At 45.7% G+C, this 16,739-nt stretch overlaps 1 protein-coding gene across 9 annotated transcripts in view; it reads right to left on the reverse strand.

Moving 5' to 3' along the window:
• The window catches only part of AFF3 (AF4/FMR2 family member 3), a 582,175-nt gene that overhangs the window by 30,946 nt on the left and 534,490 nt on the right, over positions 1-16,739 (reverse strand). For all 9 annotated transcript variants that reach the window (XM_044925651.2, XM_044925654.2, XM_044925653.2 and 6 more), the window contains 3 exons: positions 12,330-12,454; positions 6,476-6,677; positions 4,306-4,427 (listed from right to left, as the gene is read on the reverse strand). In XM_044925651.2, coding sequence (XP_044781586.1) covers positions 4,306-4,427; positions 6,476-6,677; positions 12,330-12,454 — 449 coding nt within the window. The remainder of the gene's footprint in view (positions 1-4,305; positions 4,428-6,475; positions 6,678-12,329; positions 12,455-16,739) is intronic.

A 16,739-nucleotide genomic window follows, 5' to 3' on the forward strand; every position in this document is an offset into this window, starting at 1 on the left:
GGTGGGCTACAGTCCATAGGGCCGCAAAGAGTCGAACACGACTGAAGAGACTTAGCACGCATGCACGCATCTGACTCTTGCAACCACATGAACTGTAGCCCACCAGGCTCCTCTGTCCATGGGATTCTCCAGGCAAGGATACTGGAGTGGGTTGCCATTTTCTTCTCCAGGGGATCTTCCCGACCCAGGGAGCAAACCCTCACCTCATGTGTCTTCTGCATTGCAGGTAGATTCTTTACCCACTGAGCCACTGGAGAAGCCCCATCATATTTAAAATGGATAACCAGCAAGGATTACAGCACAGGGAATTCTGTTCAGTGTTATGTGGCCGCCTGGATGGGAGGGGAGTTTGGGGGAGAGGGGACACAGGTCTATGGGTGGCTGCCTCCCTTTGCTGTTCACCTGAAGCTATTACAGTGTTGTGAATCTGCTATTCCCTAACACAAAATAAGAAGCTTAAAAAAAACAAAAACCCTGTTGAGGAGTGAAAGTGGCACACGGCTAAACGTCAGGGGAGGAGGAGGTGCAGTCATACTGCCTCCCATCTGAGCCTGCAGGACAGGCTGATCTGGATCACATTTTTAAAATAAGTAATTCTGTTCAGTTCTATCTGCATTCTGAAGGCACCACCTGGTACCTGCTGAATTGGTAAGTAACCTCGGAAAAGGGGCTGGAAGCCTATGAATTTAAATTGACTTGCCTGTAGTAATTCCTTACATTCACGGAAAAAAGAAAAAGAAAAAAAAGATGCAGGTACTACCCTCTGTCCCCGCCAGACAGGCTTCCCTAGTGGCTCAGATGCTGAAGAATCTGCCTGCAGTGCAGAAGACCTGGGTTTGATCTCTGGGTTGGGAAGATCCCCTGGAGGAGGGCATGGCAACTCACTCCAGTAATTTTTGCCTGGAGAATCCCATGGACAGAGGAGCCTGGCGGGCTACAGTCCATGGGGTTGCAAAGAGACGAACGTGACTGAGCAACTCACATTTTCACCCCCGCTCCCCCAGAATGTTATTCCATTTAGGGTCATTCAACAGTTGTTACTGGAGTGCCTGCTGAATTCTGCCTGTTGTCTGAAAGGCGTGTTTATTCAACCATTAACAAGTATTTATAATACAAAAGGATGAGTTTACTATTTTTTTTTAAAGCTACAGGATGCAGCTCTGAAAGTGAAATGACAGTATGGCAACTGTTACTTTTGGGAATGCAATAACTGGATTTCTATCGACTCGAAATCATTTTGGTGCTAATTCTCTAGTTCTTTCTTTCCTTCTGGTGGTCTCTGTTTGTTCATGTCACTGCCTGTTGACACCTCCAGTGAGGAGAAGTCAGGAAAGTGACAGGAGCCAGGTCACGGTCCTTGAAGGTGGTGCAGAGTGGAGAGAAAACAGGAGGCTGAAAATTGTGATCGCAGAGGAGTTTCCTAGAGAGGCCACCCACGTACCGCATCTTCCCTGAATTAATAACTGAATGAATGAAGCATATACCCCCACTCCCGCCCCGGGACCTCAGCACACACCAGCCGAAAAGTTTACACACTTTTAGGTGACTTCCTAGCCCAGTGATCTCTTAAGACCCATATTTTTATTGTTCTGAGGAAGAGACAGTGCCTGCTGTTGCTTTTCAAGCTTGAAGAATTTCCCCACGATTTTCTCAGTTCAGTGGCTGAGTGGCTGTTTGAGCCGTGTGTTTCTTTTACTGTCACGGATTTCAAATCAATTGGGACACATGGCAATTGGAAGATGTCTCTCTCTCCATATGATGGATATGTAAGAGGGCTTTTCAAAAATTCTATCTATATCCATAAAAGGAGAAACAGTTTTCTTGTAGCTGTCAGCCAGAAAAATCACAGTTTGCTAATGGGAAGAATACATGATAACAGCCTCTTGGTTTGATACAGATAGGGACAAAATTACATTAGCCGCCGTCCCAGCAGATTGAGAGACATTTCCTCTTGTAAACAGTCCAAGGAGTTGCAGGTCCAAGTAGGACCATTTAGCTGTTGCTGTTTTAGACTTAGTTTTCTGGTCTATGCATTGGAAAACGCCTTACATGTTAATTTCCCATATGTGTGTATTTAAACACCACGCCCTTGATATGTTTGATGCTCCGGGTACCTTACTGTTGAATGTGTGTGTATGCTCACTTTGTTAGACTATGACAAAGTCTTAGTCTTCCTCTTCTTCCTTTTCTTCTTTTTTGTTCCCTATCACCAGATCTTTCATAATATTTGCACTATTCTTTTTTTAAATTTATTTTTCATTGAATATGGCTGATTTCCAATGTTAATTTCTGCTGCACAGCAAAGTCACTCAGTTATGCACATACGTATATTCTTCTTTATACTCCTTTCCACTATGGTTTATCCCAGGATAGAGAATATAGTTCCCTATGCTATACAGAAAGATCTTGCTGTTTATCCATCCTATATACACTAGTTTGCCTCTCCTAACCCCAAATTCCCAGTCTATCCCTCCTCCTCAGCAAGCTTCTTGAGATGAATAGGGGAGGTTTGGGACCCAAAACCTCAGCAAGCTTGGTTTGAATGATGTACAGAGCCACATTTCCATTCTTACAAAGACTTGACCTATAAGACAAGTATAATTGTTTTTCATTCCTCAAGGAACTGAGTTTCAAGCTGAAGGATACAGAGGCTGACCCATCTGTATAGTAACTACTTTATCTTCAATTTGTTTCTTAATATTAGGGAGAGTATCCTTAATTAAGATGAAAATCAAAAGATACCTACATCTTCCAAATGTAAATTTCCATATTGTCATTAAACACAATTCCAACTGCCTGTTTTTATTAACGGTTGAAGCTCCCTTTGAACAATTTACACCCCCAAACACTAATTATATACGGAGTTGACTGTCAGATTGGATTGCACTCCCATTATACGCCCCTCACCCTGGGGATTAATTACCACTTCTCTGGCTGCCCAGGGCAGTGAGATGAGGGAAAGGCGAGCTGGAGAGGGTCAGGGGAGAACGTGTGTGGGGTTGAGCGCAGGTGCGATCACAGGAAGAGGAGAAAAACACACGTTCTCCTGGGCCACCCTAGCACTTTACTAAACTCAGTCATCTGGGAGTGTGTCCAATGAAGGAACAAAGAATCTGGATTTGGCTCTCAATCCCCGAAGTCTGTCTCCTCGTTAGCTTAATGAGGTCCACGCATGGCCTGAGGAAGACAACTTAGTATTCCTGTTTCCCGGACGTGAAGAAACAGACCTTGTCTACACTCTTGATAAAGACAGGATGGGAGAGAAGGCTGGGAGGAAGATGAGGGTGGAAGAGACAGCTTTCACCTCTCCAGGTGGTCGCTCTGAGAAGGGGCCATCTTGCTGGGTCTCAGGGGACCCGCCAGGAGACCAGTGTCATGACTCACTTTTTCTGATTAGGAAGCAGGGACTCCGAGACGTTTAGCACCATTTTGGTTTTTGACTGTGGGTGGGGTGCGTGGTTTCCAGTCTGTCCCCTTAGCTGGACGGTCAGCAGTCAGAGGGCAGGGGGGACTCTCACTGGTGTCTGCTGGTTCCCGCTGGGGATTTAAGGGCGTGCCTCCCACAGATACACAACTGTATGCTTGCTGAACAGCTGAAGTTGAAAATGGGATTCAAGCCAAACTCTGGAAACCATATCTCCTGCCCTGGAGGCTTGTCCTTGACACATATTTTTTTCCCTAAGAGCCTAAATACTTTTCAGTATCATTTTATCATTTCTCATGTGTCGTTTTTGGCATCTCCCGAGCATTCCAGGATGCTATATTTATTCATGTTCTTCTTTTGTTTCTCCTCCTCTTAAGTTGATGCTGGGAATGAAATACTTGGGTTTTGGCACTATGATGGGGGGATGGATGACAGGATATTTTTTCCTGTTTAAGAATTATTTACACTTTTATAAAGACAATAGCATTTTAGAGAACAGAAAGCTTTCAGGAGTAAATCACCATTTTTCTTTGCCTGATACAGTTTACAAAGACAGAAATGCCTCTTTCTGGTAGCATGCAACCCCAAATGCAGGTGCTCGGAAATTTAAGACTCCTTGATGCCGTTTGCCTTAGATTTCTGGCATCCTGGATACAACCGTGATAGGACTGGCTGTTCCATTCATTCAAACCACTCCCCACCAAGGGCTCAGGGGGTGCACTCAGCAATGTCCTTTGAGAGGGTGACATTTAACTGACTGGGTCACATGCCAGAAATGACCACACTATGGCTTATATGTGTCTAATATATAGATACATATAAACCATCTTCCCTTTCCCACTTATCTGGCCTTCCCCATATCAACAAGACTCCACACTTACATATCATCGAAGATGAGTTTCTGCCTCTTGCAGTCCCGGTGGCCGTTGGAGCCTGGAGACCAGGGCTCTGTCTGTGGCCGTGACTTGTGGAGACTGTTTTCGGAATTGTTGTGAGCCGCTTTCTAGGCAACAAACAAACACAGCTGCCTTTGAGAAACTGGCCCTCTGGCTGAAGGAGTGACCCATTAGAATTGCTGGGGTTCTAGGTTAGACGTGATAGCGTTTTTTGTTTCGATTAAGAAAGAGAAATACATGCATTTCAGGTCTCAGGCTGCACGATTTCACGTGTGTGGCCAGATGTCATCTGCACGGCAACATCACCAGGGAGGTCTTAGTCTTGCTTTCACACATCCAAATCCTGAACCTGCCGAAGCTCAGATGGCTACTGCGTGTGCAGGCTCGGGGCTTAGGGCTCAGGCTCCTGACCCACGGTTCTCCAAACTGACTGCATCAGAATCACCATTAACACACAGACAGCTGAGCGCCACCGCCAGCATCTCCGTCTCAGTGGGTCTGGGGGAGGGCCTGAGAACATGCATTCTGCACAAGTTTCAGAGTGCTGCTCTAGGACCTGGGCTCTCAGAACCACTGAGCTGTGTTTATCCTTCACGAGAGGTTCAGATCATAGACTGACTGGTTCTTATCAGCTGTCTGTGACGAACAGGAAGAGCCAAGTGGTATCGCAAGAAATTATTTAAAATGTGTTTTAAAAGGGAACACTATCTGGGGAAAAATTTAAACATCCTTTTTTTCTCCCCCTGGAGATACAGATATTTAAAGAGCACCTAGTGTGCTGATCATTTGGATCATAAAACACCCTGTCTTTGGTTAGGAAATTCAAATGGATTCCTCTGAAGTAGTTAAAGCGGAGTGGATACCAGTGCTTCTTTAAATATGGGCTGATTTTATGTGCGGATCAAGCCTCTTTGTTATGAGAGCCTCTAGGACTCTGGGCATTTCCTTTGGCATGCAGAGGAGTAAATTACGGATGTGTGTGAACCCTGGTCTAAGCGGCTCTCCTCAGCTTGACTGTAAGCTTGCTGCAGGCAGAGACTGAATCTGTTAGATCATCAATGCTCCTCTATTGCTCAGCAGAATGCCTGGGACACAGTAAGTACTTCCTTAATAAACACCTGTTCAGGGAAAGAAGGTCGAAATAAAGTCTACAATTGGCTAAAGATTCTCTGCACATCATAGTTGCTTGTGATAGAAGGATCTACAGGCAAAGAGAAGTTGTGTTTGGTTTAAAATTTGAATTGCTTGCTTTTTTATTTCTGATTTTCCTAATATGATCTTCTCAGATTCTTGTATCCTAGAACTCAAGAGAACTGCTCTCAAATGAGGGTGCCTAAGAGGCTTAGTTTCCTGATGGTTCAGTAAGACTGAGTATCTTGCTGGACCTTAACAACTTTTTTTTGCCTCTTTGAGTCACCGGAGAAAGCATGAAATGCTGCCTCCCCTGTTTGTTTGCAGAGTCCTATTGCCAAGTCTCATTTCTCCCTGCCTCACAAAGCCCTGCTGGCTTTGAGAAGCTCAGTGGGGAGAGTTTGAAAGTAAATAAAGTACTTGGAGGATGCACAGTTCAGGGATGCCCACTCTTAGAGAGTGTCAGTAAAGAGGAACTCACCTGCAGTGTGAGTGTCCATAGGGGTGGAGCCGGGTCCATGTGGGCCCATGGGGAACGCAGGGTGTTGGAATCACCCTTGATAAGGTCACTAGAAGAGGAGTGGTGGCGACAGTCTCACACTGGACACCACCTTGGTGACCTTGGGCGGCAGGGAGCCCTGCAGCCTTGGCCTTGAGCTCCAATCCCAGGCTTGCCTCTGCCCCAGGGCAAGAAAGATATCAAACGTATAGACTGCTTGGCCCTAGACTCCCAATTTACTTTGTCCTGGGAGAGTGACTTTAGGGCTGTGTCTTTTCAGAATGGAAAATGAGGTCCTCCAAAGAGGTTCCTAAGCAGAAGAGGCTTAAAATACTGCCTCTTTTTCTTCTGCCACAGCCTGTGCGAGAGGCAAAGGGCAGCTCTTGCTGGGTCTTCCCAGAGCAGCATTCAGGACTGCCTTGTGGGGCCTTGAGCTGGAGTTCAGACAGAGCTGGGTTACAGGCAGAGTAAGGGCTGTGCTGGGTTTCATTTCTGTTTCAACCGGGACAGGAGGCATCAACCTACCGTGAGGTCCGTGGCGTGGCTCTGCAGCTGGCTCTCTGCCTTATGCTTTTTGCTGGAGGAGGTGGAAGTGAACAGACCGTTGCTGTTGGATCTGCTGGAGGAAGTTAAGTCCTCGCCGGAGAATTTGTGTTTAGAGGCGTCGGAGAGGGGTGAGATGGGCGACCGGAGCACTTTTTCATTTTTATTTATTGGTATTGCCAAGCTGAGAAAGGAAGTCACAGTAATGGAATGTCACACACTCAGCACAGGGGAAGGAAAATGTTTTATATATGACCCAAACCTCCCATTTAAAACCTGCTGGTAGGAAGACGTTTACTGGGAATTCTTCTGCCAGGAAACAATTTTATGGCATTAGGGCCGTAACAAACAACACACACATTTTGTTCATTGTTTCTTTACTTATTCTCCAAGAATTAAGAGTAATTCTGGAGCTAAACGACTAAAAATAATACTCTCACTTCCCAAGTTTTTCATCCAAGGATCTCAAAATACACAGGAAACCACTTACTGTTTTCCTAACAAGTGCAAGCAGCAGGTAATGGGAAACTCAATTAAATGATACATGAGATCGCTACTTCCAAAAGGACTTTTGCTAACACCTGCTGCTGCTGCTGCTGCTAAGTCGCTTCCGTCGTGTCCGACTCTGTGCGACCCCATAGACGGCAGCCCACCAGGCTTCCTCGTCCCTGGGATTCTCCAGGCAAGAACACTGGAGTGGGTTGCCATTTCCTTCTCCAATGCATGAAAGTGAAAAGTGAAAGTGAAGTCGCTCAGTCATGTCCGACTCTTAGCAACTCCATGGACTGCAGCCTACCAGGCTCCTCCACTGTGGGATTTTCCAGGCAAGAGTACTGGAGTGGGTTGCCATTGCCTTCTCCCTAATTATCACACGGAGAATAACACAATTGCAGAATAATCAAGCATGAAGCCACCTTCCAATTGTTAGGCAACCAGGCATTGATGAATACAAAGAACTGAAACAGTCTTTAGAAATGACATTTTCTGATTTCTACTTCCTTATTTTACCTTCAAAACTATTGTCTATGCCTGAATATACATCCCAGTGGACCATCACAGAAGGGAGTCACTTATATCTGGGTCTTTACAATGTACGTAATGTGGATAGGGCTCTCTCTATTACTTCACTTTGAAACAAAGAGTAGGAAGACACATTAGCCCAAAATGAACTCAATCCTTGCTAACTTGGGATGGTTCTAGAAGTCACCTGGTGGAGTCAGGTAATGTAAGGTAAATTCATCGGACAAAGGGTTAATCATTATTCCTGCATTTATGACTTCTTAATTGCATGTGTTGGCCATCACTGCAAACAAGCCCTTAAAGTCACTTCTTATTTTTTAAGCAATATCCTTAGTTGGTGGTCACAGTGTAGAAATTACAAATGTAGGCCTCTAGAACAAATGAGAAACCAAGATGCTTAATGCTATGCAAACACATTTGTGTAGGGAGAGAATTTCTGATGACAGCTTTCTGGTTTAAAAAGCACTGTGCACCCAACAATTTAGAAGTGAGAAGCTGTGTTCTAGAAAACTGCCTTGGGCGAATCAGAAGTAGCTCAGCCAGTGAAGACGAAACACTGAAGCTGAAGATGGATGTTAACTGTCTGAATGTAATGGTTTCTCGACACATGAGTAAAGAAACCCTATTTCTAAGTCTCTGTTATTTTACATACAGTACTCAGGAGGAACTATAGTGGTAAAGAATCCACTTGCAAGTGCTGGAGACATAAGAGACGCCGGTTTGATCCCTAGGTCGGGAAGATCCCCTGGAGGATAAAATGGCAACCCACTCCAGTATTATTGCCTGGAGATTTCCATGGACAGAGGGGACTGCTGGGCTACAGTCCATAGGGTTGCAAAGAGTTGGACCCGGCTGAATTGACTTAGCACGCATGCACTCAGTTCAGTCCAGTCGCTCAGTCGTGTCAGACTATTTGCAACCCATGGACCGCAGCAAGCCAGGCTTCCCTGTCCATCACCAACTCCCAGAGCTTGCTCAAACTCATGTCCATTGAGTCAGTGATACCATCCAACCATATCATTCTCTGTTGTCCCCTTGTCCTCCTGCCTTCAATCTTTCCCAGCATCAGGGTCTTTTCCAGTGAGTCAGTTCCTACATCAGGTGACCAAAGTATTGGAGCTTCAGCTTCAGCATCAGTCCTTCCAATGAATATTCAGGACTGATTTCCTTTAGGATTGACTGGTTTGATGTCCTTGCAGTCCAAGGGACTCTCAAGAGTCTTCTCCAACACCATAGTTCAAAAGCACCAATTTTTTGGTGCTCAGCCTTCTTTATGGTCCAGCTCTCACATCCGTACATGACCACTGGAAAAACCACAGCTTTGACTATATGGACTTTGTTGGCAAAGTAATTTCTCTGCTGTCTAGGTTGGTTATAACTTTTCTTCCAAGGAGCAAGTGTCTTTTAATTTCATGGCTGCAGTCACCATCTGCAGTGATTTTGGAGCCCAGGAAAATAAAATCTGTCACTGTTTCCATTGTTAAACCGTCTATTTGCCATGAAGTGATGGGACCGGATGCCATGCTCTTAGTTTCTTGAACGTTGAGTTTTAAGCCATGTACTACATGATTTTATTTTTTTTTTAAAGACTTTTTGATGTGGACCATTTTAAAAGCCTTTATTGAATTCATTACAGTATTGCTTCTGTTTAATGTTTTTTTTTTCTTCCTGCCACAAAGCATGTGGGGTCTTAGCTCCCCGACCAGGGAACGAACCCACACCCCCTGCATTGGGAAAGCAAAGTCTTAACCACTGGACTGCCAGGGAAGTTCCTACAGTATTACATGATTTTAAACACGTGTAGGAAAGGAAATTATTACATTAAATATTGTCAAGCACATACAATCTTTTCTTCTTCATCAGAAGTTTATCTATTGAAGTTGACCAAAGTAATTTTGAAACATTGTTGGGATCATGTCTTTGGGACATGCGATTACCATATATATAGAATTGTCTTATTACACTGGTACAGCTTGACAGAGGTAATCACAATGTCAGAAACACACAGACCACTTTTCCTAGAAAAATTCAAAGCTCTTTCATCGCGGCATTGAGTCCCTACTTAACGTAAGTGAAACTATCAGAGCCAGCAGGCTCTGCCAAGCAAAGGGTCTAGAGCAGGAGTCCCTAATCTTTTTGGCATCAGACCGGTTTCAGGGAAGACCATTTTTTCAGGTCTTTTCAGCAGGGATGGTTTTGGGATGATTCAAGTGCATCACATGTAACTGTGCACTTTATTTCTATTATTATTACATCAACTCCATCTCAGATCTTCAGGCATTCAACCCTGGACATTGAGGACCTCTGCTTTTATCCTGGGGTCCCTGAACTTGTACGGCAAAGAAATGACATCTTCATTTTCATTAACCTCTCACTGAAATGGAACATTTCCTTTAATGATGAACGAAGGCAGGAATCCAGACGAGTGGTTAGCAGGTGTACTGCCAGCAAAACCTGTGACTGCGTCACTGGTGGAAATCACAGATATTTGCATGTCATATCGGTTGTTGCAGGCATCTTCAGATATTACTTAGACTCATCACTACTAGCAATTACAGCAGTTACTAGAGCCAGCAGACAGGTTATTTAAGGCATCAACAAAGAAGCACATGTGTAACTCAATCACACATTTGAAGGACACTTTGGAGCCACATTTTCTCCTTTTACATGTGCGCAGTGTTTTGGGACACCGTCTGCTGGGCACAGAGGACTGCGGGCTTGGCCAGCTTGTTGTTGCTGCTCCTCCTCACCCAGACCTTCCAGAGCCCTAGTCCTTCTTTCCCAAGGTGATTCTAACGCTGCAGCCGCCTGCGCGCGGGTGCCCGGGCTCTCTAATTTCCTCTCCGGGTTTTAGTACTGCTCTACATCTTCTCCTAACCTTTCAGTTTACATTTTTATGTGTTGCACTGAAACATTAATCTCCCCTTAAAAATTCTATGTACACAGTCGGGGAGAGTGAAGAGTGTCTGGGCAGAGGGAAAGTGGTTTCTGAGCTGTGCTGTTTCTAAATGGAAAGAGCTTCTATGACTGATGATAAGCTCCTTGCTTGTAATAAATATCCGGGGCCTTGCTTTGCCAGGAAGCCGTTTGTCATGGAGGGGAGTCAGTGCCATGTAGGTCCCTCTGGAACCCCTTTGAGGAGGGGCTGTTTCACCTTGGAGACCCCAATTTTGTCTGTCACCACAAATTCAGTCCATAGCCAGGATCTTTAGGTGTGTTGTATGAAGAGTCTGCTTATCACATCTGTGTGATAAGCTTAGTGTTCTCATTACTCTTAATTCAGTTTTTTGGGTCTCCCAGGTGGCGCTAGTGGTAAAGAACCTGCCCACCAATTCAGGAGACATAAGAGACGTGGGTTCGATTCCTGAGTTGGGAAGATCCCCTGGAGGAGGGCATGACAATTCACTCCAGTATTCTTGCCTAGAAAATCCCATGGACAGAGGAGCCTGGTGGGCTACAGTCTATGGGTCACACAGAGTCGGACACTGCTGAAGTGACTTGGCACACAGGCAGAATTCAGTTTTTAAATTTTCAGAGTGGAGGGTGTGTTTTTGAAAGGATAGAATGTTCTACAGCTGGTAACTGGCCTTTGGTTACAAAGAAGCACGGCTGGTGCCCCTGGAACTGCGACAAGCAGCACACGCCCAGGCGTGTTGGTGCAGCTTGTGTGTGTGCTTAGCCACTCAGGCGTGTCCGAGTGAGACCCCATGGACTGTAGCCTGTCAGGCTCCTCTGTCTGTGGGATTCTCCAGGAAAGAGTACTGGAGCAGGTTTCCATGCCCTCCTCCAGGGGATCTTCCCAGTTCAGGGATCAAACCCAGGTCTCCCTCATTGCAGGCAGATTCTATACTGTCTGAGTCACTAGGGAAGCTCAAGAATACTGGAGTGGGTATTAACTATCCCTTCTCCAGGGGATCTTCCCAACCCAGGAATTAAACCAGGGTCTCCTGCATGGCAGGAGGATTCTTTACCAGCTGAGCTACCAGGGAAGCCCACACCAAGGGAAGCAGGTCTGCAGGAGACAGGCTGGGACCCTGGGATCCTCTGCTTCAGCGCTTGCACCTGGACACATGTGTCCTATAGCAACAAAATACAAAACAATCCTAAAGGACGGAGGGCTTCCCTGGTGGCTCAGCCGGTAAAGAATCTGCCTGCAATGCAGAACCAGGGTTCGATCCCTGGGTTGGGAAGATTCCCTGGAGGAGGGCGTGGCAACACATTTTAGTATTCTTGCCTGGAGAATCCCCATGGACAGAGATCTTGGTGGGCTACAGTCCATGGGGTCGCAAAGAGTTGGACATGACTAAGTAACTTAGCACAGCATAAGGGACTAAAAGCAACTGTAAGCATGTGCAGTTGGAGCAAATTATGAACAACAAGATACAAAAAGACCAAAAACCCACTGCCAATTTTGAGGAACTGGGAGCAAAAGCAGGTCCTGTGCACGCGCCGTGCACACAAGACCAATAAAGCGGGTGGGCAGACCACCTAAGTCCCCCTCTGGCATGACCCCTGGACCCACAACTTACCTCCTCACATTTAAGGAATGCACTTGCCCCCATCAGAGAGCGAGCAAGGGAAACTGTTACTTTTTCCTCACTCCTTCAAGCTGCAGCCTGAGCCCCAACGAAGCCTTGGCTGAATTTCTCCTCTGGCCTCTTATCAATTTCTATTGATTAAGGAGTCCAAGAACCCTGGTCTGGACACCCAGAGCAGAGAAATCATTAAAAAAAATCTGCCTCTCCCCCTGCAAACACATGCCTCTCAGACCCAGGCATGCCTCCACCAAGCCTTGCCTTTGCAGGAGCGCACGTACCTGTTGATGTTCATGCTGCAATGATTTGCGGACAAAGTACTGTTGGCAGAGGCGCTCAGTCGTGAGGCGCTCTCCCTCTCTGCCGGGGCTTTCTTGATCTCCCTGTAGTCGTCTTCGTTGTCGCACTGCATGGAAAGAAGCGAAAACCAATCAGCTTCGGACTTCGAGGGATCACGGTGAGCTCCCATCCCACCAGCTCGGGGGCTTCTTTGGACAAGGTCCTGAGCGCCAACACGATGGCAGCACTCTCGGCCCCGGCCTCAGTTCCCCGTCAGCTCCTCCTCGAACAAGGACGAAATCTGTCGTTTTGACTACTGACAGCTTACTGCGAGGAAAAAGCGTGACACTGGGATCAAACTGCAGGAGGGAATACTGTGACGGACGAAACTGCTCAACTAACGGGCTGGCTTCTACCCTCCAAAGAAGATCTGCTCTGGAGTCTCACTGGAGCTTCAGCATCCCTTTCTTTGGCATTTCTTGGTACCCAAACAAGGTATAGCAAGCGACCTCTCCTGGGCTTAATGCTGTAGGAGCAGTGACAAGCTCAGGCTTTTCTTCTGAAGTTCATGGCCTTGAAGGATCTTTTTATAAAACAGCAGTTCGACTGGATTGTTTGCACGACTGTATTTAACTTTAGACGTGTAATAGGTGTGATGCAGGCCTCCCAGGCGGCACTAGTGGTAAAGAACCCACCTACCAATGTAGGAGACATAGGAGACTCAGGTTCAATCCCCGGCTTGGGGAGATCCCCTGGAGGAGGGCCTGGCAACCCACTCCAGTCTTCTTGCCTGAAGAATCCCATGGACAGAGGAGCCTGGTGGGCTACAGTCCATAGGGTCACAAAGAGTCAGATGCGACTGAAGCAACTTAGCACAGCACACACGCAGGGGTAATGCACGCGCACTCAACCAACTTCTATTGTTGCTGAGATCGCAGCAACACAACAGAGAGACATTCAGGATTCTCAGCGGTGTTTCCAGGAGACGGGCACTGGTACTAAAGATAGAAAGACTCTAACCTTCTCTTTCTAGCTGGGATGTCAGCCTCTGGAGGAAGGACCACAGATGCTCACGTTGAAACTGTGCCCCATGGATGGTCCAAGCCAAAGCTCTGAACCTCCTAGTTTTGGCCCCCAGGGCTCCGGCAGGGCTAGACTCTGCACCCTGGGCAGCCAGGTCTTCGATGTCCCACCTCCCACACCCACAACTGGTGGCTTCACACCCTGGATGATGAGTAAAGAGCGCTGTGCACATGTTCTTCCCCTTCTCTATGCATGTTCACCTATGTTCCGGTAGATTTCATGAGGAGAGCTGAGTGTCAGGCTTAGTGTAAATGACGCTTCATAAGTTAAACTTAAAAAGTCCACGGATAGTAAAATTACTTAAATACAGATTATGAATTATACATGTCTCTGTTTTTGCACATCTCTACTGACATATGCCTGTATAGCTCTATGTATTTCCAATCTCTATACGTTTATCAATTTCTATCTCGGAAACACCTCTCTCTCTCTTTATATCAGCCTGTCCATTTATCCATCACTCTCCAGATGACTGATTGATTTACTCATTAATCAATTAATCACCTGGGAGTTGATGGATAAATGTATCTGACAAGTAATGAGGAGGGCAGGAAATGCAGAGGAAAACAGAAGGAAAAGAGCAGCAGGTGTGTAGCAAGCTAACCTGTATTACTAAATTATATCATTTAAACCCAACAACATCCCTGTAAAGATGTCAGCAGTTTACAAATGAAGAAACTGAAGTACACAGAAGGGAAGGTCACCTGATTGAGGTCACCTATGAGGTCAGGGCTGACTGCATGATTTGTGGGGTTCAGTGCAAAATGAAAAGGCTACGATCCATGTTCAAAAAGCTGGAGAAGATGCTTGATGTCAGTCTTGGTGATGATTTTCTTGAATTTAATACCAAAAGCAAAAGCAACAAAAGCAAAAATAAACAAGTGGGACTATGTTAAATGAAAAAGCTTCTGCAAAGCAAAGTAAAAGTCGCTCAGTCGCATCTGACTCTTTGTGACCCCATGGACTATAAAGTCCACGGAATTCTCCAGGCCAGAATACTGGAGTGGGTAGCCATTCCCTTCTCCAGGGAATATTCTCAACCCAGGGATCAAACCCAAGTCTTCGGCACTGCAGGCAGATTCTTTACCAGCTGAGCCACCAGGGAAGCCGCACAGCAAAGGAAACCATCAATAAAATGAAAAGACAATCTACTGAATGGAAGGAAGTGTTTTCAAATAATATATCCGAGAAGGGGTTAATATTCAAAACACATAAAGAACACTTGCAATTCAACAACAAAGAAACAAACAAAAAAATCTGATTGAAAAACAGGCGGAGGATTTGATTAAATATTTTTTCTAAAGAAGACATACAGATGGTCAACAGGCACATGAAAAGATGCTCAGCATCACTAATCATCAGGGAAATGCAAATGAAAACCACAATGAGATATCACCTCACACCTCTTAGAACGGCTGTCATCAAAAAGACTAGAAATAATACACGTGTGAGGATGTGGTGCAGCCACCGTGTAAACAGTATGGAGGTTGCTCAAAAAATTAAAACAGAGCGACTACATGATCAGTAATCTCACTTCTGGGTATTTATCCAAAGAAAACTGAAACACTGATTTCAAAAGACCCCCACGTTCACTGCAGCATTATTTACAACGGCCAAGACAAGGAAACAGCGTAAATGGCTATGGATAGATAAGGAAATTGTGGCATATGTATGTATACAACAGAAGAAGGGAGTCTCGCCATTTGCAACAACACAGATGGACCTGGAGGGCACTATGCTAAGCGAAATGAGCGGGATGTGTGTGTGTTAGTCACTCAGTCTCATCCGATTCTTTGCGACGACAAAGATGACAAAGACCTTAGGATCTCACTTAAATGTGGAATCTGAAAACCAAAACCAAACCACTCTGGGGTGGAGAGGGGGGTACAACATGAAGGGGCGAAGCAAATAAAAAAGTACAAGTCTCCAGTTATAAAATGAGTAAGTCATGTGGATGTAGTACAATACTAATAAGCAGCATGGTGAGTATGGCTAATAATACCGTAGCACACATTTGAAAGTAGCTAGGAGATCTTGAAAGTTCTCACCAGGAGAAAAAGAAATTTGTAACTAAGTACAGTGATGGATGATAGCTGGACTGATTGTGGTCATCATTTTGCAACACATGTAAACCAATATTGAATCATTATATTGTATAACTAAAAATAATATAATGTTATGTCAATTATACCTCCAAAAGAAAAAAAAAGCGGTAAAAGAGTAACATTATAAAGTACTAAAGTCAGGAACATTTTCCCCGTCTTGAAACTGGTCTCTTAACCTGTCAGAGAAGTGTGTTTATTTGCTTCTTTACATTGTGCTCCTGGAAGCATTGGGGATGCTTGGCATGCGCTGACTCTCCCGAATGCCAGGAGTGCCAGCCTGAGATTGGGTGCGCCCATGCAGCCCAGCAAACGGTCTCCGCCACCTACCAGCTGTGGGTCGCGGGGTGAGGAAGTGCAGCCAGGCACCACCCCTTCCCCAAGGCCAATTGGCAGTCTCTCCTGGGGGACCCCTCAGTACCTGGATTGAGGGCAGGGAGGTGCTGATCCTGACCCCAACCCTCACTATGCCTGTGCCTTGGTCCCTGGATGGGGCTGCAGAAAGGGGAGGCTGCTCCCGCCAGGAATGCAAAGGGGCCACGGGGCAGGCAGAACCCATCCTGGGGAAGTGGGTAGGGGTGGGACCAGGCACGCTCTGTTGTCCCATCACCTTCTCTTGCAAAAGACGGATTCAAAGATAAAGGGGAGAATTCCAAGATGGCAACCACAGGCATTAAATTCTGAGCATGGAGTCTTCTGAGCGGGGGCCGTGAGGCAAAAGTACTACACAAATCTCCAGCTGGTTTATTATTGGGAGACCCTACAGCCAGAGACCTGACTTCATTCCCAGCTCTGTCCTTTCTCACCTATATGACCCTAGGGCAAGTCACTTTAGGCTCTGTGAGCCTCAGTTTCCTCATCTGTAAAAGGGGTATGACAAGAATATTTGCCTCAAAAGTTGTAAGGATTTTATAAATGATTTAGCATCCCTCATGGGGACATACACATGTGTTAACAGTTGTGAATGATTTTGTCCCAAATTTGGGGCCATCCATGATGACTATAATCTTTGGTTTGTTACCCTTTGGGTTTTTCACTGTGGTCCTAGTCACTTTTGAAGATGTAGTAACAGGAGGGGGTAAAGATTCTCAGAACTGGTTTTAAATTATGATTAAGTGATTCTTGTGCTCAAAAATTCTTCAATAACATCTGAATGGCCAAGTGTTTGGGTCTACTTCTAGACCCTCGTCCAGCTCTCCCTGTACTTAAGTCCCTGCCCACCTCACT

The sequence above is a fragment of the Bubalus bubalis genome, chromosome 12, assembly GCF_019923935.1.
Source record: "Bubalus bubalis isolate 160015118507 breed Murrah chromosome 12, NDDB_SH_1, whole genome shotgun sequence".
Lineage (NCBI taxonomy): Eukaryota > Metazoa > Chordata > Mammalia > Artiodactyla > Bovidae > Bubalus > Bubalus bubalis.